The sequence below is a fragment of the Lissotriton vulgaris genome, chromosome 3_1 (assembly GCF_964263255.1).
Source record: "Lissotriton vulgaris chromosome 3_1, aLisVul1.2, whole genome shotgun sequence".
Taxonomy (NCBI): Eukaryota; Metazoa; Chordata; class Amphibia; order Caudata; family Salamandridae; genus Lissotriton; species Lissotriton vulgaris.
Window position 1 is genome coordinate 771385582 of NC_141689.1, and position 23750 is coordinate 771409331.

Below are 23750 nucleotides of genomic sequence, written 5' to 3' on the forward strand. Positions count from 1 at the left end.
GGTTGGTGCAGGCTTCGAGTGGAGTGTTGCAGCATGTGCGCGGTGAAGGCGCAGGCTGTGAGAGGGTGACGCAGTCTGTGAACTGGGAGGGCGCAGGTTTTGAGTGGAGTGTTGCAGGCTGTGAGCGGGGTGGCACAGGCTGTGAGTGGGTGGCTCAGGCTTTGAGTGGAGTGTTGCAGGCTTTGAGTGGAGTGTTGCAGACTGTGAGAGGGTGCTGCAGGCTTTGAGTGGAGTGTTGCAGGGTGTGAGCGGGGTGGCGCAGGCTGTGAGTGGAGTGTTGCAGGTTGTGAGAGGTTGGTGCAGGCTTCGCGTGGAGTGTTGCAGGCTGTGCGCGGTGACGGCGCCGGCTGTGAGAGGGTGGCGCAGGCTTTGAGTGGACTGTTGCAGGGTGTGGGTGGGGTGGCGCAGGCTGTGAGTGGAGTGTTGCAGGCTGTGAGCGGGGTGGCACAGGCTGTGAGTGGGTGGCTCAGGCTGTGAGTGGAATGTTGCAGGCTGTGAGTGAAGTGTTGCAAGCAGTGAGTGGGGTGTTGCAGGCTGTGAGTGGAGTGTTGCAGGCTTTTAGTGGAGTGTTGCAGGCTGTGAGCGGGGTGGTGCAGGCTTTGAGTGGAGTGTTGCAGGCTGTGAGCGGGGTGGGGCAGGCTTTGAGTGGAGTGTTGCAGGCTGTGAATTGGGAGGGCGCAGGCTGTGAGTGGAGTGTTGCAGGTTGTGAGAGGGAGACGCAGGCTTTGAATGGAGTGTTGCAGGCTGTGAGAGGGAGACGCAGGCTTTGAGTGGAGTGTTGCAGACTGTGAGAGGGTGATGCAAGCTGTGTGCGGGCTGGCACAGGCTGTGAGCGGGGTGGCGCAGGCTGTGAGTGGAGTGTTCCAGGCTGTGAGTGGAGTGTTGCAGGCTGTGAGAGTGTGATGCAGACTGTGGGCGTGGTGGCGCAGGCTGTGAGCGGGGAGGGCGCAGGCTGTGAGTGGAGCGTTGCAAGCTGTGAGCGGGGTGGCACAGGCTGTGAGTGGGGTGGCACAGGCTGTGAGTGGGTGGCTCAGGCTTTGAGTGGAGTGTTGCAGGCTGTGAGCGGTGAGGGCACAGGCTGTGAGAGGGTGGCGCAGGCTTTGAGTGGAGTGTTGTAGGATGTGAGCGAGGTGGCGCAGGCGGTGAGCGGGGTGGCGCAGGTGGTGAGCGGGGTGGTGCAGGCGGTGAGCGGAGTGGTGCAGGCTTTGAAAGGGTGTTGCAGTCTGTGAACTGGGAGGGCGCAGGCTGTGAGTGGAGTGTTGCAGGCTGTGAGCGGGGTGGCACAGGCTGTGAGTGGGTGGCTCAGGCTGTGAGTGGAGTGCTGTAGGCTGTGAGTGAAGTGTTGCAGGCAGTGAGTGGGGTGGTGCAGGCTGTGAGTGGAGTGTTGCAGACTGTGAGTGGGGTGGCGCAGGCTTTGAGTGGAGTGTTGCAGGCTGTGAGCGGGGTGGCGCAGGCTGTGAGTGGGGTGGCGCAGGCTGTGAGTGGAGTGTTGCAGGCTGTGAGCGGGGTGGCACAGGCTGTGAGTGGGTGGCTCAGGCTGTGAGTGGAGTGCTGTAGGCTGTGAGTGAAGTGTTGCAGGCAGTGAGTGGGGTGGCGCAGGCTGTGAGTGGAGTGTTGCAGACTGTGAGTGGGGTGGCGCAGGCTTTGAGTGGAGTGTTGCAGGCGTTTAGCTTGGTGGCACAGGCTGTGAGTGGGGTGGCGCAGGCTGTGAGTGGAGTGCTGTAGGCTGTGAGTGAAGTGTTGCAGGCTGTGAGTGGAGTGTTGCAGGCTGTGAGTGGAGTGTTGCAGACTGTGAGTGGGGTGGCGCAGGCTTTGAGTGGAGTGTTGCAGGCGTTTAGCTTGGTGGCACAGGCTGTGAGTGGGGTGGCGCAGGCTGTGAGTGAAGTGTTGCAGGCTGTGAGCGGGGTGGCACAGGCTGTGAGTGGGTGGCTCAGGCTTTGAGTGGAGTGTTGCAGTCTGTGAATGGGGAGGGTGCAGGCTGTGAGTGGAGTGTTGCAGGCTGCGAGAGGGTGTTGCAGGCAGTGTGCGGGTGGCGCAGGCTTTGAGTGGGGTGTCGCTGGAGCCTGGTGGAGGTTGAGGCGGCTGTGAGTGTGGCCGTGGAGACAGCGAGGAAAGAGGTGGCGGGGCAGTTACTAAGGCCTGCCGCCTCCTCGAAGGCGACCCCACCCCGTGCCGGTCCCGCCTGTGTCTGGGGTGCCATCAATCCTCGTAAGCGCTGACAGACGTCAGAAAGCCGCCAGTCACAACATTTCAGACACCGCCGTGTTCGCATTTTTGTGAGAACGAGAAACAAACCCTGTTATATCAACCCCAGAAGAGCCCGTGGGCTGCGACTTTCCCAGGCTCCGCGGAGGGTTCATGGGGAGGAAGGGCGGCCGGGGGCACCGTGGGGATTTATTTCGTTAACTGCACATACATGATGTATGTCGCCCACTGTCAGGCATGGGGGAGAAGGGCTCGTTTAAATACATGTTCATTGACACTGAAGGTGTGGCCCTGCATGTAGGCACACATGCGTGCCCAGTACTCCATCAGGACAGGCGTCCATTTTAAAGACCCTGCCAATCAAGGATATGAGCGGCAGTGTCATTTGATGACGTGTGTCCTTCAGACAAACCGGGCCACATTAACAGCGCAATATGAGTGGTGAGGTTGAGTCATGTGCAGATAAACATGGACGAACTACGACACAGACACAACCAAGTCCGCCTCGGTGAGATATTCATGTGTTAGGGCTGCAAACAGTGGTCACACAGTTCTTCTATACAGTGAGGATGAACGCCATAGCACACTGTTTCATGATCCGTGTATTAGGAATGTAAAGTTGCTCTAAGCAGTGGAAAAGGCCCAATGTTCATTTTTACTGGACTGTTGTCTTACTGTAACAGGTCACTGCAGTGCATGTTTCTGAAACATATAGGTGCATATAAACATCGTGCATGTCCTTTAATGTAAATAAGAGACGTGACACTTCTTGTTTGGTATCTATTTTTGGACAAAATATTATTTCTCAATAATATTTTCAGTCATTTTGCAAAAGTTAACTTTGCTAAAACATGATCAACTAGTGTCAAACCATGAACACGAGTAAAAGACACACAACAGGCAGACTCCGGAAACGATACCCAGAGTACGTTCCATTGCTCGGCGCCTCGTCAGGGGTAGTAAGCGCTATATAAATGCAATTACAATACAAAACAGCAGAGCCACATTCCTGGGGGCAGGGGTGTCGAGGTGTAGAGGGTGTAAATACTGACGGGAGCACGTGGGGCCACAGCCCCTCCCCTCTTCTCACTGGGCCCTGTGGCACTAAACGCGTGTCTGCCGCTCTGCAGCCCAGCCCTCTCAGCCTGGTGCAAGGCACACTCGTGGTATTCCAGCAGTGCACGACCACGCCGACTCTCCGCCGCCTCGGGTCGCTTTGTTTTACACCTTTTCAGACTTTCAGCTCGTGGAGCCGCTTTCGGGGTGGTTTATTGTAAGAACACATTATGGATCTTATTTCTAAAGCCCGTGCGCCGGCGGTACGTCACTTTTCCCATATTAAAAGTGACGCACCCGCGCTGCAAGGGGCTTGTAAGTAAGCCCATCTGTTTGCTAGACTTTGGACTAGCACTTTGTGAGGTTTCATTGTGCACCACTCAGTCTCACAACGTAGGGGCAGGTACAGCACGCCGGAAACACAGAATGCAGTGACACACGCTTCAAGACGTGCTCAGGGGCAGACACACGAATACACATCCTTTGTAAGTACGCAGAGGCACAACCGCACGCACAAGCAGGAAATGCTGTATTGCATTATCGGAAGCGGGCACACTTAATGCACTAGTGAAAACACTGCGAGAAGCAGGCCCACAGAAAGACGCAGGTAACACAACAGCAACGGTGTAATGTTGTATCGCTGCCCGTACGTAGTGGTGTGCGTCAAGGTACTTCGAGCGCACACGCACACACAAGCAGACTCTGAACAAACACACAGACAACGAGGCATCCGCAGAGCAAAGCACACGCAGGTAAAGACTCGGAGACAGTACGCCATGAGTGGACACTGGTACGTTCCAGAAACACCCCAAAAATAAAACACGAACAAACAAACCGAAAGTACTGTTCTATACGGTTTTGTAGACTCTGTCCATACACAATTAGTAACCGTGCGCCACCCGCACACCTGCAGCATTGAAGCAGTACACAGCAGACACGCCGGCCGTGATAAAAACGCAGGCGGTGGCACCGTAGAGCCGGCTGTTATACCACACTCCCATACAGACACAGGGAAGCAATCCGCGTACATATACACAAGGCCCTCGGGCACGTACAAATATACACACTGTGGCATTGCACACACAATACTGAAGAGTGCACGCGCTCAAAGAAATTGAAGGGGCAAAAAACTCTCAAGTCCGTTCAAAACACAGTATCTTACATGCAGTACCATTCTACCCACACACTAAACACTGCACTGCAAACACATTCATCTGCACGGTTTTCTAGTGCACACAGCGACTTACCTACTCTTTCTCAGCCACACAGGACAGTTACGGATGTGTATTGTTATTAAACTCGGTGGTAATTCTTTTATCGATCTCTGAAGGATGAAGGGCCGAGCGGGTCCCACGGCCGCGAACCTGCTACCATAGGGTAGGTAGATGGATTATTCGACTGTGTCGCGAGACCCTGCAGTAGTTCACCAGCGCTTGCAAGCAGGTGACACAGTACAGCTCTGCACACACTCCGACAGCTGTACACAGGTACATGCTCATTCCTCACACAACTCAGAAGTGGAGACGTGCACTCAGCACTGCAGCCAGTAGTGCCCTCGCACCTAGGCGCGCACACACAGACTCACACGCTCCAGTGGGGCACACACACACCCGCACGCACAGACGTGCACGTGATGCTTTGACACGTGCTAAGCAGCGCCTCACAGCGCTCAGAGAGCGGCCGGGCTCAGACTGGAGTGGATGCGAGCCGCCTCCGCCCCCTCCTCCCACGGTCCCTGCACGCAGAGGCAGGACGCTCCGCCTTGGTTCCAGCTCTACAGCCTCCTGAACCCACCCTATAGCTCGGAGACAGCCGGCTCCTCTGGAAGCCCCTCTACCTGGAATCTGCCCTGAGCGGAGCTTCCTCAGACCGGAACAGGCAGGTAAGAGCAGCCGCTGCAGGCAGGGCACTGTCACCCACACACACACGCACCCCACCCCGTACCCCGAGTGTTTGCAACTTGAGCGGGTCTGACAGATCCCGGCGACTCCCGAGTGCGACACAACTGCAGGCAGGGCACTGCCAGCCATACATCCACCCCGCACCCGAATGTTTGCAACTTGAGCGGATGTGACAGATCCCGGCGAGAGCGGCAGCCGCTGCTTGTGTTCTTGCTCCGCTGGCAGAGAAGTGTTCGCAGCTCACTCGGGTGTTATGCCCTGTAAAGTCTCTTTGAGAAGGGGATAGTCGTGTAGGGTCGCGGCCGAGCCCCGCTGCCCTGGCTCGGCCGCGTGGCCGCGTGGCCGCGTGGCTCCTGGAGTCCAACTTGGGCGCATGCACTTCTGGGACGTGTACTGACGCCGATGGCGGCTGCAGCCGGGCTGGGGTCTGTGGCCCGTGCCCCTGTGTCTGTCCGCACCGGCTGCCACAGCCGCTGCCAGAGACTCTTCTGCGCCTAGACTCGGGTCGGGTGTCTCTGCAGTGAGTTCGCGGCCAGGCTTCGAGGCGCCTCACGTCCATGCACTGCAAGGGGGCGCTTCGGGGAGGATATTGACCGCTATTGACAGACGGGTCGTTGCCTGTCCAGCCGTGGCAGCTGGACCGGCCCCGCTTTCGGCTCGGACAGGGATGAGCTGCCCACTGTCTATGGTCAGCACGGGTCTTCTCTCCGGGCGCGGAAACTGGACAGCACTGTGAATACCCGGCTGGCGCTAGCGGCACGAGGGGTCATGTTTGGGATGTACAGGCGGCGCCCCGGTGAGCCGTCGGCCAAGACGCCCTGGCATCACTGTCCCTACAGATGCCCCTGACATCCTTGTCTCTATAAACGTCCGTGACATCCCTATCTATATAGATACCCATGGCATCACTCCCTATATATACTCCCCTTGCATTACTCCCTATATATACACCCCTGGCATCACTCCCTATATAGAGCCGATGTATAGTGACCCATTCAATTGGCGGTAGTGTCTTTAGCCTCCTTCCCTGAGACCAGGGCGTGGAAGGCAGCGGGCAAGGGGCATCTGGTGTGCGCTCTGCGAGTGTGATTCGGGGCCGGCGTCTCTTGTGTGTTTTTCACTCCCAGGATTGGTCTTGTACCTCACGAAGCGCACGTGAAACTGGGTTGACTGTTCACGACACTACTGCACGCGAAATAGTGATAGCCAACCTTTGTTGTGATGTAAAATCGGTACGTTGTGCGTGTGTGAAACGTGGTGTGCAGTCGCTTGCGATGTCATGGTGTCACGTAATGTAATGTGGTTATGACATGCTCTGGTGTGGCGTACTGTTATCTTGTCATGACATTGCCCGCGTGTTGTGGCTTAGTTGTCTTTTCGCGGGGTCATGTTGTGGGCAATGATGTGAATGTTATGTTATAATCGCACCTTCTGGTGTGGTCTGCTGTGGGTTTATGTTGTTTGAACATGTTCATGCGTACTGTTCTAAGTGAGTCCGAGATGGTGTGATACGGGTTGTGGTGTGATATCCTATGGCATGCTGTTACTTCGTGCCCCGGCATGCTGCTGTAGTATTATCTTGTTATGGTGTTGTCTGATTTGTAGCTAAGGTATTTCTATGGCGCAGTCTGGTGTGCTGTGCCGCTGTCTTGTTATGACATTACCTTGTGTGCTTTAGCTGTGTCATTTTGTTAAGGCACGGCGTGTTGTGCAACACCGTATAATCTTGTTAGGGTACGGTATGTTGTTGTGTGCTCTGCTGTAGTATGTTTTTGTCGTGATGGCATCTTAATATGTTAGTTTGATGTACTGTTGCTATGTTATGTTTTTAAGGCGCGACCTGGTGTGTATGTATCTTGTTATGTCATTGACTGTGTACTTTTGCTGCGTTGTTTTGTAAAGGATTTTGCGATGTGCTACACTATGCTATCCAGTGGCACGGCGTTGTCTTTTGTGCAGTGATTTATGGCATGCCCTGATGTACTATGGAGTTATCTTGTTATAGTATTGTCCGTGAACTGTTGCATTGATATCTCGTCATGGCATGATGTGGTGTGCTAGTTATACCATGTCGTTTTTTCACTGCACACTCTGGAGTGGTCTGCTGTTCTGGCATTTTGTCACAGCATTGTCAGATATGCAGATGCTAAGTTATCTTGCCATGTCGTGGTGTGATATGAAATGCCATCATGTTATGGCATGTTATGGTGTGGCTTTATGTGCGATGTCATACTGTTGAGGAATGCCCTTCTGTGCCGTGATGGTTTTTTTGTTTTGTTATGACGTTGTCTGATGTAGTGTTGTGAAGGTATTTTTATGGCTTGGTCTGGCTGGTGTGCTATTGTCCTGATATGGCATTGCTTGGTGTGCTTTCACGATGGTATTTTGTTATTGCATAGTGCACACTATATCATCCTGTGGTGGTGGCATGGTATGGTGTGATGTGATCCGCAATGTTATGTTGTGATGTAATGCTCCGGTGTGCTGTGATCTGGTCATGGCATTGTTTTGCTTTCTGTCTCTAAATCACCTTGTTATGGTATGCTCTTGGTGCTGCGCCATTTTCGTGTTATGGCAGTGTTTGGAGTGCTGTTCCTAAAGTATCTTGCTATGGTATGGTCTGGTGTGCTGTGCCATTTTCTTGTCCTGGTGGTGTTGGGGTGCTGTTGGTAAGTTATCTTGCTATGGCATGTGCTGTTGTGCTGCTCCATTATCTTGTTCTGGCAGTGTTTGGTGTGCTGTGCCATTATCTTGTTATGGCAGTGTTTGGTGTGCTGTGCCATTATCTTGTTATTGCATTGTTTGGTGTGCTGTTCCTACGTTATCTTGCTGTGGTATGCTCTGTTGTGCTGTGCCATTATCTTGTTCTGGCAGTGTTTGGTGTGCTGTTTCTAAACTATCTTATGGTATGCTCTGTTGTGCTGTGCCATTACCTCGTTATGACAGTGTTTGGTGTGCTGTTGCTAAGCTATCTTGCTATGGCGTGTGCTGTTGTGCTGCACCGTTATCTTGTTCTGGCAGTGTTTGGTGTGCTGTCGCTAAACTATCCGTTGTGTTATGCTCTGGTCTGCTGTGCCATTATCTTGTTCTGGCAGTGTTTGGTGTGCTGTCGTTAAACTATCTTGTTGTAATCTGCTCTGTTGTGCTGTGCCATTATCTTGTTCTGGCAGTGTTTGGTGTGCTGTTGCTAAACTATCTTGTCGTGGTATGCTCTGTTGTGCTGTGCCATTATCTTGTTATGGAATTGTTTGGTGTGCTGTTGCTAAACTATCTTGTTGAAGTATGCTCTGTTGTGCTGTGCCATTATCTTGTTATGGTAGTGTTTGGTGTGCTGCGCCATAATCTTGTTCTGGCAGTGTTTGGTGTGCTGTTGCTAAACTATCTTGTGGTATGCTCTGTTGTGCTGTGCCATTATCTTGTTATGGCAGTGTTTGGTGTGCTGTTGCTAAGTTATATTGCTATGGCATGTGCTGCTGTTGTATTGCACCATTATCTTGTTATGGCATTGTTTGGAGTGCTTTTGCTAAGCTTTCTGGTTATGGTATGCTCTGGTGTGCTGTGCCATTACCTCGTTATGGCAGTGTTTGGCGTGCTGCGCCATTATCCTATTATGGCAGTGGTTGGTGTGTTGTTCCTAAATTCGCTTTCTGTGGTATGCTCTGGGGTGCTGCGCCAGTATCTTGTTCTGGCAGTGTTTGGTGTGTTTTTCCTAAGTTATCTTGCTGTGGTATGCTCTGGTGTGCTGCGCATTTTCTTGTTATGCCATTGTTTGGTGTGCCATTGCTAAGTTACCTTGCTGTGGTTTGCTCTGGTGTGCTGCGCCATTGTCTTGTTATGGCAGTGTTTGGTGTGTTTTTCCTAAATTACCTTGCTGTGGTTTGCTCTGGTATGCTGCGCCATGGTCTTGTTATGGCAGTGTTTGTTGTGTTGTTCCTAAATTACCTTGCTGTGGTATGCTCTGATGTGCTGCGCCAGTATCTTGTTCTGGCAGTGTTTAGCTTGCTGTGCTATTATCTTGTTATGGCAGTGTCTGGTGTGCTGTTGATAAACTATCTTGTTGTGGTATGCTCTGGTGTGCTGCGCCAGTATCTTGTTCTGGCAGTGTTTGGTTTGCTATGCTATTATCTTGTTATGGCATTGTTTGGTGTGTTGTTCCTAAGTTACCTTGCTGTGGTATGCTGTGGTGTGCTGCGCCATTTTCTTGTTATGGCATTGTTTGGTGTGCCATTGCTAAGTTACCTTGCTGTGATTGGCTCTGGTGTGCTACGCCAGTATCTTGTCACGGCATGGTCTGATAAGGCATTTTTTGTTCTCATATGTTCCGGGTCTGCTGCAGGGCACCGCTCTAGCTTCTAAGCACCTGCCAGTCCCGCAAGCCTCGTTCCAGTGAGTGCTTCATATATGCAGAGCTGTGAGTGTGTACCCCATGTCTACGCACATGTTCACCCCGTGTCCTTTCTCCCCCAGGCGCCGGACATGCTGAAGCCTGGGGACGCGGCCGGCTCGGCCTTCTTGAAGGTGGACCCGGCTTACCTGCAGCACTGGCAGCAGCTCTTCCCGCACACCCAGCTGAAGGCCGCGCTGCCCCTGGGGGCCCTGGGGCCGGCGCTGGAGAGACCCCCGGAGCTCCCGGAGAGCCTGCGCCCGCGGCCGGCCTCGCTGGCCTCCGCATCCTCGTCGTCGACCCCGGCCTCCTCCATCTCCTCGGTCCCCATGGCCGCGCTCTCCACCCTCCCCGCCGTCTTTGGAGTCCTGCAGAGCCCCGAGCCCAGTGGGCCCCAGCAGGGGGGGCAGCGGATGGAGCTGGGGGGGCCCAAGTGCCTGGAGCGGGCCGCGCAGGGGCGGCCCCGGTGCAGCGCCGAGGAGCTGGACTACTACCTGTACGGGCAGCAGCGGATGGAAATCATCCCCCTGAGCACCCCGACCAGCGACCCCAACAACCGTGAGTACCGACCACCCACACCGTTAGAGAACGATCTGCAGGGGGCACCTCCAGTTCTCACCACCTGACCGAGCACCCGCCACGCAGCACCCCAGAGAGCGCCCACCATAGAGCACTCCCCATAGAGCATCCGCCATAGACCACTCCCCACAGAACACCCACCAGAGAGCACCCGACAGAGATATCACCCACCATAGAGCACCCACCATAGAGCACCCACCACGAACACTCTCCACAGAATGTCCACCATTTGGAATACAAAACAAAGCATCTTACAAATATCACAACCAACGTAGCATCCTCAAAATTCCATCCACCACAAAGCACCCCCCCCCAGAAAGCGCCCACACTGTGCACCCGTCATAGACCACTCACCACAGATCACGCCCCTAACAGCACCTTCCTTCCGGAACACAAACCAGAGCACGCCGCACCTACCAATCTCAATGGATCACCCTCAGAAGACGACACATTACAAAACATCCCACACAGAACACCCACTAGAGAGCACCCACCACAAATATCCTCCACAGAACACCGAGCACCTGCAACACAAAAGAGAGCGCCCTGAAAATGGAAGTCTCATCGGAGTACCTACAAAGTATCGCCCACTCCAAACCATCCTCCAGAGAGTGCCCACCACCAAGTTCCCACCCGAGAGCACCCACCAGAGATCAGGCCCCACCGAACACTTCCTACCTGAAATACAAACAAAAGCGCTCTAAAGACACTACCATCAACTGATCATCCTCGAAACACCACCCACTACAAAGCACCCTCCACAGAACACCCTTCAGAGAGGAGCCACCGTAGAGCACCATCATCCTCCTTAGGGCCCACTCCAAAGAGCACTCATCAGTGATGTTCTCACCAATTACAGAGTACTTTCCACAGGACACCCACCCCCAGAACACAACAAATAGCACGCCGCAGCTAGTACTGGCCACAGTGTACCCTGAAAATATCACTGATTGAAAAGCAACCTCCAAAGGGCACCATCTATGGAGCACCCACTGCTAAGCAATATGCACAGAGCTCCCTCCAGTGTGAAACCTGCAAAAAGCATCCTTCCGAGAGACTCCACCACAGAACACCCTAGACTAGAGCTTCCCTGCAGAGGTTCCTCGCGCCTCCCATGAAGCAACCGCCACAAAATCCACCTGAGAACCGCCCAACCCAGCGATCACAACGACTACAAGCATGCGGTTCCTGAACACCAACCACCGGGAACAAAACACAGAGCACCACGCAGACTGCAAGCTCCACAGAGCGCTGTGCGTAGCACACACGCCACAGAACACCCACACTCAGCAGATCAGACGAAAGGGGTAGGAGCACGCGCCACGGCGGGGAACACAACACAGAAAAGTGTCCATAGGACACTCTCCTCAGAGCAGCCTGCACAGGTCACCCGCCACAAAGACCTCTCCAGAGGGCACACTGGGAGAACGCCTACCGCAGAGCACTCTCCTGGAAAACTTTCCACACAGCACCATATTGTCGGGCCCTCATTTAAGGTCCACATCAGAGCACCCAGGGGAGAGCACCCCACCCAGCTACACGAGAAACTGGGAGTAGCAGAGGCGGGAGTCCGAGAACCCACCACGGAGGAGAACACCTTCCTGAGACCAACTATCACAGAGCACCCCACACAAAGCACAATTCACACATCACCGGGCAGGCAGAACCCTGCTGAGAACACCTTAGAAAGAACACCACTGACAGAGCACCCACCGAGACCAGTATTCAAAGAGCGCTGTCCTGAGACCAGTAATCATTCACAGAACACTCGCCAGAAAGCATGATTCACAGAGCACCCTACAGGCAGAAGCCAGCTGAGAACATCCTATAGAGAGCACTACTTACAGAGCACCCTCCCGAGACCAGCAATCACAGAGCACCCTCTTAGACCAGCAATCACAGAGCACCCCACACAAAGCACACTTCACAGATCACCGGGCAGGCAGAACCCTGCTGAGAACACCCGAAGAGAGCACCACTTTTAGAGCACCCTCCTGAGACCAGCAATCACAGAGAAGTCTCCAGAGACCTGCAATCACAGAGCACTCTCCAGAGACCAGCAATCACAGAGCTCTCTCCTGAGACCAGCAATCACAGAACATTCTCCACAAAGTACACCACACATCTACCTGCTGGGAGAACCCTCCTGCGAACACCCTCGAAAGAGTACCACTTTCAGAGCACCCTCCTGAGACCAGCAGCCATAGAGCACCCTCCTGAGACCAGCGACCATAGAGCACCCTCTTGAGACCAGCAACCACAGAGCACCCTCTTGAGACCAGCAACCACAGAGCACCCTCTTGAGACCAGCAATCACAGAAAACTCTCCACAAAGCACACTTCACACATCACCCTGCAGGGAGAACACTCCTGTGAACACCCTCGAAAGAGTACCACTTCCAGAGCACCTTCCTGAGACCAGCAACCATAGAGCACCCTCCTGACACTAGCAACCACAGAGCACCTTCCTGAGACCAGCAATCACAGAAAACTCTCCACAAAGCACACTTCACACATCACCCTGCAGGGAGAACCCTTCTGTGAACACCCTGGAAAGAGCACCACTTCCAGAGCACCCTCCTGAGACCAGCAGCCATAAAGCACCCTCCTGAGACCAGCGACCATAGAGCACCCTCCTGAGACCAACAACCACAGAGGCACCCTTTTGGGAACAGCAACCTCAGAGGAACCCTTTTGGGAACAGCAATCACAGAGCTCTCTCCTGATACCATCAAACTTAGAACACTCTCCACAAAGCACACTTCCAACACCCCCCTACAGGGAGAACCCTTCTGGGAACACCCTGGAAAGAGCAATACTTACACTGCACCCTCCCGTCCATTCAGCTTCCCCCCAGAACATCCTCAAGTAGGACCCTCAAGAGAGGAACCATTATAGAGCACCCCAACAGAACATCGCCCCGAAAGCCTTCACCGTAAGGCACCCTGCAGAGTGCCCTATGCAGAGCACCCACCATACGCCCCTAGCAGACAGCACCCACCACAGACCCAGTTGCACTAACAAACAGGGCTGCCGGTGCCCAGGCGTTCAGCAAGACACAGAGAAGCACGGTTATCAACTCCGGGGTACCCCACAGATACCACTTCAGATGCGCAGGAAGCCTCCACAGAAAACATCATAGGCTACTTGGGACCAAGCATAGGGGAGCCCCCAAACAGCACAAGATCCAGAGACTATCCCCCATGATGCACCGGCTAGGGGTTCTTCTAACACCCAGGGGCTAAAGGAGCTTACAAGCCCCTTGCGCCGCTCGTACGTCACTCTTTCCTAAGCTAAAAGTGACGGACCGGCGAGGCAAGGGGCTTGTAAATAAGCCCGCTAGTATCATCCTGCGGGCATCAGACGCACGCAAACACGCGCACAGACGCATGTAAACACGCTGCACAGACGCACTCAACCATGTGCACAGACGCACGTAAACACGCGTACGCGCGTACAGACGCACGCAAACACGCTGCACAGACCCACGCGCACAGACGTACGCAAACACGCGTACGCTCGCACTAAGACTACCAGCAGACAACCACCACCAGCAGGGAAAAGCAGGAAGAAACAATCAGAAAAATATTATTACTCTCCTCCTATCGCAAAGGTGATTCTTCGTTCCTTTCTTGCTTCTTTCTCCCACTAACCTTTCGTCGCTTTTGTGTTTGTTTGCTTATTACTTTGTTACTTTTCACCTTTAATTTACTACCTTCACTTCCTTCCTCCCTTCCGATTTCAGTCCTTCATTTCGATTTCTCACCCTCTTTCTCCACTCCTCTTTCTTCATTCGTCTTAATTTCCCTCTGCTGGTTCGTGTTTCGTCCTCCCCTTCTCCCCTCTGTATGCCTTCCTTTCGGTTTTGGCTTATATCCTTTCTTTCAGCACAAACACGATTTATCAACATTTACAACAGCATTTAATGAAACCTATGGTGTCTTATTATTTAGCCTGGTGAGCGTGTGTGCGGTATTTTTGTAGTTTCCTTTCTCTCTATCCTCAATCCTCTCGATCGGAGCCCACGGGTGAGACTTACTGAAAGGAGTGACGGTGACGGTGCTTTGACAGCTCGCACCGGTCCCTGTGAACTGTTTCCGGGCAGTGCCGTACAGTCCAGCTCAGGCCAGTGCCGGACAGTCCGAGCTCAGGCCAGTGCCGTATAGTCCGAGTTTAGGGCAGTGCTATATAGTCCGAGCTCAGGGCAGTGCCGTACAGTCCGAGCTCAGCTCAGGGCAGTGCCGTACAGTCCGAGCTCAGGGCAGTGCCGTACAGTCCGAGCTCAGGGCAGTGCTGTATAGCCCGAGCTCAGGGCAGTGGGCGCTAGCACCGGCTCCGGTGTCGGAGCGGCCGCGGCACCGGTGGAGAGGCTCTTTCCTTTTGAGGGGTCAGTGGTGTTTTCAGCTGGAAATATCATCCAGTGTATGTTTACGTGGCTGTTCAAAATAAGGTTATGAGTAACTTTGAATTTAAACTTTCCTTTGTGTGAGTCTTACAGCGGCTCGGCCCCAGGTTCAAGGGCCGCCAGAAGGGGTAATCTGTAATAATAAAGCAGTGAATGATGGCTGCGTAATTAGGTATTTATTGACACTGAACAAGTGCTTTGTCCGGTCTTCATTTCTTTCTTGAGTGCAGCGGTGTGACCGCAGAGGGACGAAATATGTGTACACGCGTTGTCTTTACATTTAGTGTAAAGTAATGGAAAAGGGAAAAATCTGGACTAGGGGCATATTTTGCAATAATAATAATATTAATAATAATTATTTTTTATTTTTATTATTATTGGTATTATTGTCCCTATTATTAGTAGTATAGTTCGTATTATTGCGATTGTTAATAATAATAATAGTAACAATAATAATAATAGTGACAGTAATAATAATAATAATAATAATAATAATAATAATAATAATATAATGCCAAGAATATTAATAATTATTATTATTGTTCCTATTGTTGTTAGTATTATTGTTCGTATTATTGCGATTATTATTAAAAAATAATATTAGAATAATAATAATACATGTTTGAAAATTTAAGTTCTGCTATGAGTGTATTTTATGTTTGAAACACTGGAAATATTTTTTCATTATTCAGCTTTCTTTTTTCGAATGTAATTTCCGTTTAGCTGCTTTGGTGTCTCTACATTGGTCCGTATGCGTGGGGAACGTACGCATTTTTGAGAGTATATCTAGATAGGCACAGGTGTGTGTATGGTTGTATTTACAGCAGGCAGAAGCCGAGAATTCCCTCTCTGGTTGAGTTACAGGTGTCCTCAATCACGTGTTCGTTGTGAGCGTGTGTACATACATATATGTACATGTAGGCGTCCATAAGGATACATTCAAACACACTCAAACATCTAAATGATGTGCACACGTGAATGTGTGTGCTCTCGTTTGATTGTGATGAATATGCACCAAATAATCCATAATATGTGTGGGTGTATTATAAATACATATTTCACCACCTCTGTGCACTAATAAAGATATTGAATGAAGGCCCCCGTTCCTCAGTCTGTCGTCTAAAGAGGCAGCATGTGTGTCCTGGTGGAGGGTCGGTGGGTGGGCGCTCTGTCCTGACATCCCTGGCAGTGACACGGGTGTCTTTGTAAACAGCGCAGGGTAGCTCGGTGGGTGCTGGCCGGGGATGGGTGGTTTCTCCTTCCTTCCCCGTGGCCCCAGCCCATACAGGGGGCCTTTCACCCTTTTTCTTTCTCTTGCATTTTCACTGCCCCTACCCCTTACAGTGCCAGTTTTAGGATTTTGCGGTCCTGGAAAGGCATAATTTAGGGTACTTGATTGGAAAACCTTTTTTTATAATCTATTTTCTGCTATTCAAGCCTGCAGGAAACCAAACAATACTGAATTATATGTCAAACTATCAGATACGGGGGTCACACAAAAGCAGCCATGCTATGCCTCGACTGGGCCCCAGGTGCCATAAAACGGCCCTGGGTAAAAGTGGCGCGATAGTAAAATACAGCTAATGTGGAGAGACAACTCACTTTCCTTGGGGATCCCTTTAAACATGGGGTCCCGGGCGATTGCCCACTTTGTATGCGACTTACAACGGCTCTGTCCTCGTACCCTTAAGCTGTTGCTCATTCACGAACCCCGTGCGCCTGAGTTGGGAGGAGGGAAACGGCCCCCTCAGCCCCCAAGCATGAGATGGAGGGCTCGGACGGCCCCTCCACCCACAACTGCAGCTTCGAAACACATTTCCAGTTCACGCACCCGAAGACAGTCCGCAGAGAGGGGCGCGTGCCCCACGTGCGGGGCTGCCCTTGTGGTACATCCAAAAGCATGGAAAGGGAAGACGGCGGCCACGAAAGCCCCAGCTCCGTATTGAACATCACAAGCATCTTCCAGTGAAAACCAAGAGAGAAATAATATACATGCACCTGTGAAAACACAACTATACCCTCAGAAGCAGACACACAACTATACACAGACACAACACAATGCACAGAGACACAGAACAAAACACAACACACAGCACATTATATAATTCATAAGTTGATTTCATTTAAAGTTAGAAATACTACCCACGTCATGTAAAGGAAATTTACCACTATTTTTTCTGCTTTTGAAAAGTTTGCTGTAGGCCTTCCCTTTTCAGACGTATGTTTCGTTTTTTGGTGTATTTTTTTTTTGTGGTGTAAACATTTTGAGGGTAAAAGTAGGGTCCCTTTACTCCCTTTTAATTAACATGTTTTAATATAAATAAGCATACCTGCTGATAGATTTTGTTGGTAACATCACATGCATCACACCAGGTGTGCTCACATGATTCAGTTCTCGCGTGTGTTAATGTGAAACAGCGTACTGTAAAGTAATTACGTACAGACTAGATAATGTAGCGCAGTGGGCTGAGCCCCTGCTGAGACTCCCGCAGTCTGCGAGGCTCGTACTGACTCTGCCTTTCATAATTCCGAAGCTGTTGTAGACGCGCCTAGAGTCGCTGGGACTTATGGTGCGCGCTCTACAGGTGGAAGCTGTGATTGGGTCAGGCATCTCTCAAGTACTCTGTCTGCTGTGCTTATTGTTCGTGGCCTCTTTCAATTCTCTCGTCTTTGTTACTAACATACAGCGAACCGAAGGAAGAGAGTGGGACAGAGAGTGACACTCCCCACACACCCCTCCATCTCTTTCCCTTTCCCCTCCACGGGTTTGCGGGCGGCGCGGGCGCCCAGCGGCTCGTGGCGGGTCCCTGTCCCTCGGCCGCCCCTGCCGGTGCGCACAGGCCCGGCCGTGTATTAGCCGGAGGTGAGCAGGGGTGCGCGCTGTTTATTTGAGGTGATAAAGCGGCCCTCAGCAGTAATCTGCATCGATATGTGCCAGCAGCGGATGAGGGATGAGGGGACAGGCCGCAATTAATTGCCCTGTGGTGTGTGGGAGCGAGTGGAGCCAGCGCTGACCAGCCATTGATCCTTCAGCGGGGCCGATTCATCATCCGCGGCGGGCGTGGGGCGTTCGGGGACGGGGGTCTGTCCAGGCCCAGCTACCCCGCCCGGGCACCGGGGCTCTGCGCTCACCGCTGCGATCAATGCCGGAAGGGGCGGGGGCGGCCTCCATGAACCCGCAAACACACACACGCGTCTTAATACACTCACACGTAAACACAGACTCACGTGCAAATAAGAACACACAGAACATACAACCTTGTAGTACTGTGCACAGAGTCACACACATGAACGCAAAGGCGCACTCACACAAACACGCCCATAACCACACTGAAAGGGATAATCAACCACAAACAGTGACACACCCAAATACTTAGACATATACATTCCCACAGAGCAGCAGACACACACACAAAGACATACATGTGCGGGCACACATGGACACACACATGAAACACTTTTTCTCGCTCACATGTCACACCTCACACCTGAGGGACGGAGCTCTTGACCTGGGAGAGGGCTGGTGAGTGTTCGCATTAGTTTATCTCTGAATGACCACTCAGCGGGACAGAATGGGGTATACATTGGCACCTTCTGCCACCCAGACCCTCAACAGGGCAGAATGGCGTAGGCATAGGCACCTTCACCCACTCTAATCCTCGGCAGGGCAGACTGTGGTAGAGTAGGCTTATTCTCCCACCCAATTCGCGGCAGGGTAGAGCGGAGTAACTGTAACTACTTTCTGCCACCCTAGATCCATGGCAGAGGGGAGTGGATATGGGCACTTCCTGCTCCCAGGGCCCTCAGCAGGGCAGACTGGGGTAAGTATAAGTATATACATATAGGCTCTGCTTCCCACTCTAGGCCCTCTGCAGGACAAACTGGCAGATGAAGACACTCTCTTCCACCCCGGATCCTCAGCAGGGCAGAGTGGGGCAGATGCAGGCACCGCCTCTCACCCCAGGGTCTCTGCGGGGCAGAGTGGGGTAGACACAGGCACCACCTCTCATCCCAGGCTTCCCGCGGGGCAGAGTGGGGTAGAGACAGGCACCACCTCTCATCCCAGGCTCCCTGCGGGGCAGAGTGGGGTAGATACAGACATGCACACATACTGGGGTAGCTACTACAGACAACCCTTCCCTGCCAGTGTCGGAAGGGGAGAGAAAGTAGGCCCAGGCACCAAAATACAAGTGGCTCCATTAGTGATTTAGATATATAAAAAGCGGCTCGTCTTTACGCATTGTTCAGTTTTGGGCATTTAAAGACACTTGTAAAAGTGTTTTCCAAGGTATGAACGAAAGCTTGCTGCAGGGAATGTTTGTTTTTATATTAGATCAATGAACAGTGAGCTGACCCCAGCAGACCATTAACAGGTCTACAAACAGCCAGAGCTCGGGCCCACACTCGATTTGTCAGGTCAGCTCACCCAGCGCTGCCTGGTTGCCCTCTGGGCCAGCCCAACCCTGCCCCCTCCCTCCCCTCCAGGGCACAGTGAAGCAGCTCCACAGACACTGCAGGGCTGAATGTGGTTGCAGGGTCCGAAAGGTCCCAGCAGCAGAGTAAGAGGGGCTCAGAGAGGGTTTAGATTCCATTCCCTGTAAGAGCAGAGCAGTCGCTGAGGCTGCAGCTCAGACACGGAAAGGAAGGGGCGAGCTCCCAAGCCGTGCTCGCGAGAGACGTCTCTCCCGAAGGGTGGACTCCGCCGGCTCATAAATCCGCGCATCACCCTGTGAGGCAGGCAGCGTTATCACCCTGCGGTCAGTATCCGGGTATTCAACCTGGGATAGGCGCCCTGCGCCCTGCAGTGAGAGGTACTGGGGCACCCCGAACCCAGCTGCCCAGGTCTGCGTGCAGGTGGGTAACTGGATGAGTGAGGGCTGGGGGCGCGAAAGGTGCCCCTGAAATGTGTGAGGTGAGATACAGAGTGTGAGGTACTCGAATACACCCAGCCTGGCATCTTCAACCGGAGAAACCAAACTTCATAATGGGGCATCCCCGGCTGTGGGCACTCCTGCAACCCACAGGCGCGTACACTCAGACACTACACACACAAGCACCCACTGCCTGACATTACCCAGGGCCGGCCTTAGGCATGTGCAAGCTGTGCACCTGCACAGGGCCACCAAACCCCAGGGGCCACCACATCAATATATATCCTTAATATAATAATCCTCTGAGGATGGATACATATTTGTGTGGCGGCCCCTGGCAGGGATTTGGTGGCCTCTGGCTCTATTCCACTTCCAAACAACCTGACCCCCCCTCTTCACTAGCCTCCGCGCTCCGCCCCGCCCAGACCCCCTCTTCCGGGGCCCCCTACCTACGCTCCCTGCCCAGGGCCACCATGAACCTAGAGCCGCCCCTGCATTACCCTCGCAGGCACCCACACCTATAAACACACAGGCACACACACTTCACAGACAGTGACATCCACCTACACGCAAACACACACACACATGCAAACACGTTGGCACAGGCACGCATACACGTCACCGACACTGACCCCACCTATACAGACACACACACACAGACAGATACAGGAAACCCTAAACATTGGCAAACATATTCAACCAAATACACACACTTAACGCACAGACACTGCAACTCGCGCGCACGCGTGATACTCAAGCACAAGCACTCTTTTTGAGAGCCACGTTCTTATGTCAGAGCAACAACACGCGAGCCCTCCGTGCACACCCACTCTTGTGTAAGTGAGCGTGCTTCACTTAGGCAATTTGCACCAATCTGCTCTCTCTCACATTTTTTTTTCGCTGCCAAAAACAGAGTAGCGTGACTTTTCACAGAGGGTGGCTTATCGGTTAGAAAATGTGGGCATGCCTTTCGCCCCATCCCCTTTTATTATGAACACCACTTTGCTCGTATTTAACCGAGAAGCCAGCTCCGAGAGCGGGCATCCGGCGGGGTGAGGCGAAGAGCAGCCGAACACAGGGCAGTCGATGCTGACACTCGAGCCCTTTGCGAGCGCTGGGCTGTGCGAAGAAGGAAATATCATTACAAATAAAACACCACTCACGCACTGACCTGCTAGAAGAATCCCAGTCGTGGCCGCGTGCGTCCCTCAACCAGTTACAGGCGCGCGAAGCGCCCTCTCCACTAGCCTAGACTGCACGCTGTGTCAGAGGGACCTCGGACTGCAGCCAAAGAGACCGATCAAAGGGACGCCGGAGACTGCCACCCCCGAGAGGGGTGTTACAGTAACCGAACACTCGGAGCCAAAGCAGTTTGCACCAATTTCTACTGCTTGTATAGAGCGGAATTAGGCAACCGCTATTTGCGCCCCAGTCATTATTACAGAAGGATTTTTGCACCAGGCCTATATTAAGTTGTGGAGCCAGTGCTGCATATACAACACCCATTTTTGCTAAAAAAAATCATTTGCTCGAGTCAGAGAGATTTTAATAAACCCTTGTCCACAATGCCCCCCTTAAAAAGAGAGGACATGTTATATATTTTAATACTAAATTAAAAAGATAAAACACAATAACTTTGAGCGCAATCCCATCTTTCACAAATTAAACTGCAGAAAATAGCTTGAATTTAATATTGTCCCAGTTTCCCTGACGTAAATACAATTTTTGTAATTCCGTGAGTTACACTGAATTGGGTGCTAGTACCAACAATTTAAAATGGCTTAAGTGCACTATGAAAAACTGTGCATAACAAATTATTGTATTTTAATTTTTAGGATTATTATTAGGCTCCACTCCCCATATTTTATCATTTGTCCATTCATTCATTATCATCGTTTGTCCAGCCTTGGAAGTTTAATTGGACACCTAGGCTCGCATGGCTATTTCGTATCTCGACTCTCCTTCGCCTGAACACCTCACAAAGGCAGGGATAAAACAACGCTGTCCTTTTGAAGGTATTTACTTTGTCCTTAATTTGGGCTACAGTTCACAACGCCATCGCCCCGATCAAAATGGCGCGCAGGCGTGCGCAGCTTGGCAGGAAGCGAGAGGCCTGTAGATTGCACTGATGCGCGGTTGTATAGAAAGATCGACACTGAGGTTGGGAGACAGGCATGTATAGATAGGCAAACCGATAAACAGATAAACAGCTTGATTGCAGAGTCACCGATGGCTGCTCTGTTGTTCAGGGTGAGTTATACGTGAAAAGTGTTTTTTTATGGTTCTCATCACGTTTGCAATGTTTGATGAACACTCCAAAGAGAGCGTTTAGCCAACGTGGACTTGTTTTGACAAGATTGCCCGAGGGAGAGTCAAAACTAAATGGGGGTGGGCGGGGTACGGGAAGAGGGGTGTGCGCCTAAAAGTCAGGACATGCGGAGGGGTACATGCGGGTGGACGGCGTCCACCCACTTTTTTCACAGGGTGGACGCCATCCACCCGGCGATGTAATTTCCAAACACTGGGATACTTTCAGCAGCACCTGCATGTTGTTGTCTGCTTTCAATCCCAACGCCTTAAGGCGCAGGCAGTTACAGGATGGGGCTCTCTTATTTCTGACTCCTTTTGGGTCCATAACAAGGGTCAAATCTGAGGGGCCATCAGGCGGCCTCCCTCAGTCTCCTTCCTGGCTGGCAGCCATCAGGAGCCTCACACCTAGAAGCAAATGCAGCAGGGGGAAACAAAGGTTCACTTCTTGTTAGCACTTCACACATACTTAAGAGAGGCAGCTTTTCACTTTGTTCCGGCTCTGTTTAAGGAGATATGCATGCACTGTAAGAAAGTCAGATGTGTCGATCTTTCCCAGTATTTGCACATAATAAATAGCATTTATATAGCGCATACTACCCTGAGGAGGCATTGTAATAATTTAAATATCACAATTTTTTTCTTTTGAAGCACTATTGTTAGAGGAAGCTTTACGCTGACAAAAGGCAACATTGTTTTATGTGTAGCGTACAAAATCAATCAATCAATCAATCAATGAAAAAGTGTAAAAGTGTGAAGCTTCTGCCTAAATCAGGAGGGTTTGCAAGTATACTTGAAATGTGCTCAAATGTACTCTTGATACACCTGCTAAACATATATGTGAGGGCTTAATATGTGATGTAACTTCTTGTGATGCTACTTCCTGTGATGTCACTTGCCGTGATGTCACGCGCTCTGATGTCACGCACTCTGATGCCACTTGCATTTTGATTAACTAGGTTAGTCCGCCCACTTCTTTTTTTAGGACTTGTGCTGTGCTAAAAGTTGTGGTTCCCAGTCAAAGCCCCGTTGGAAGATTTACGGAATTGCACAGCAAACGCTGCTGCACAGAGGTAGACCAAACTGGGCAGGAAATTGGGGATTGGCAACGTGAAATCTTTTTGCGTCTTGTTTGGTGTACATCTGTAAAATACTTTTTACTTTATGAAGGAACTAGAAAACATATATGTTGACAGCTTGGCTCTTTAACCAGGTTGTCGGCCACATTTTGAATGAATATCAATTCTGACTGACAGAGGCACAAAACATACTGTCAATTTTAAGCTGTTTTGCCTGTTGAGGTCTGCCTTACCTGTTTCGTTGTGGCACACCGTGAGCACAGCAACGCCCCCGGACCAGGAGTGGTTAATGACGCTCCATGGCCTGCCAAAGCACGAGCAGTCAAATACCATAATCAAACACCTCACTTAAATTATATGGTTTCCTGCCTTGCACAAAGGTGGAGAGCAAAATGTGTATTTCCTTGCACCTTTCTAGCCCCCCAACCAATTCTTGCACGCATGACTGGGGCTTAGAGAGCAAGTTAAGGAAGGAACACCACCACTGTTTCAATCAATCAATCAATCAATCAATTAGGGGTTTATAAAGTGCGCTACTCACATGTGAGGGTCTCAATGCGCTGGGGGGAGGGGGGGTAGAGGGGGGACGGCTCCGGATTAGTCGAATAGCCAGGTCTTGAGGTCCTTCCTGAAGGTGTGCAGGGTCGGGGAGTGTCTGATGTTTACAGGGAGCTCATTCGAGGTTTTGGCCGTGATGTAGGAGAAGGATCTGATTGGTTCCAAGGAACAAGAAAATTCCAGCAAAGTCGTCTTGTTTACAGGTGGTAGGGAGGGCTGCAAATGTAAAATGCGATTTTGCCTGGAGCATCGAAAATCTTCTCTTTGCTGTTCCAGGTTGCAACCTCTCTGGCCTCTCTCACCAAGTATTCACCAGCTCGCCATTCACCACTGTGGGTCTGCACTGCCCCTTCCACCTGCAGATCGGTGCAGGGGACAGGGAAGCTAAGGGATTGCCTGGTACTG

At 51.8% G+C, this 23750-nt stretch overlaps 1 protein-coding gene across 1 annotated transcript in view; it reads left to right on the forward strand.

Annotated features, from left to right (window-relative positions):
- Positions 1–4950: 4950 nt before the first annotated feature.
- The window catches only part of PRDM6 (PR/SET domain 6), a 310054-nt gene continuing 291254 nt past the window's right edge, over positions 4951–23750 (forward strand). The window contains exons 1-2 of the mRNA XM_086963032.1: positions 4951–5143; positions 9630–10104. Of these exons, the coding sequence (XP_086819158.1) occupies positions 9639–10104 (466 nt within the window). The 5' untranslated portion in view covers positions 4951–5143; positions 9630–9638. The remainder of the gene's footprint in view (positions 5144–9629; positions 10105–23750) is intronic.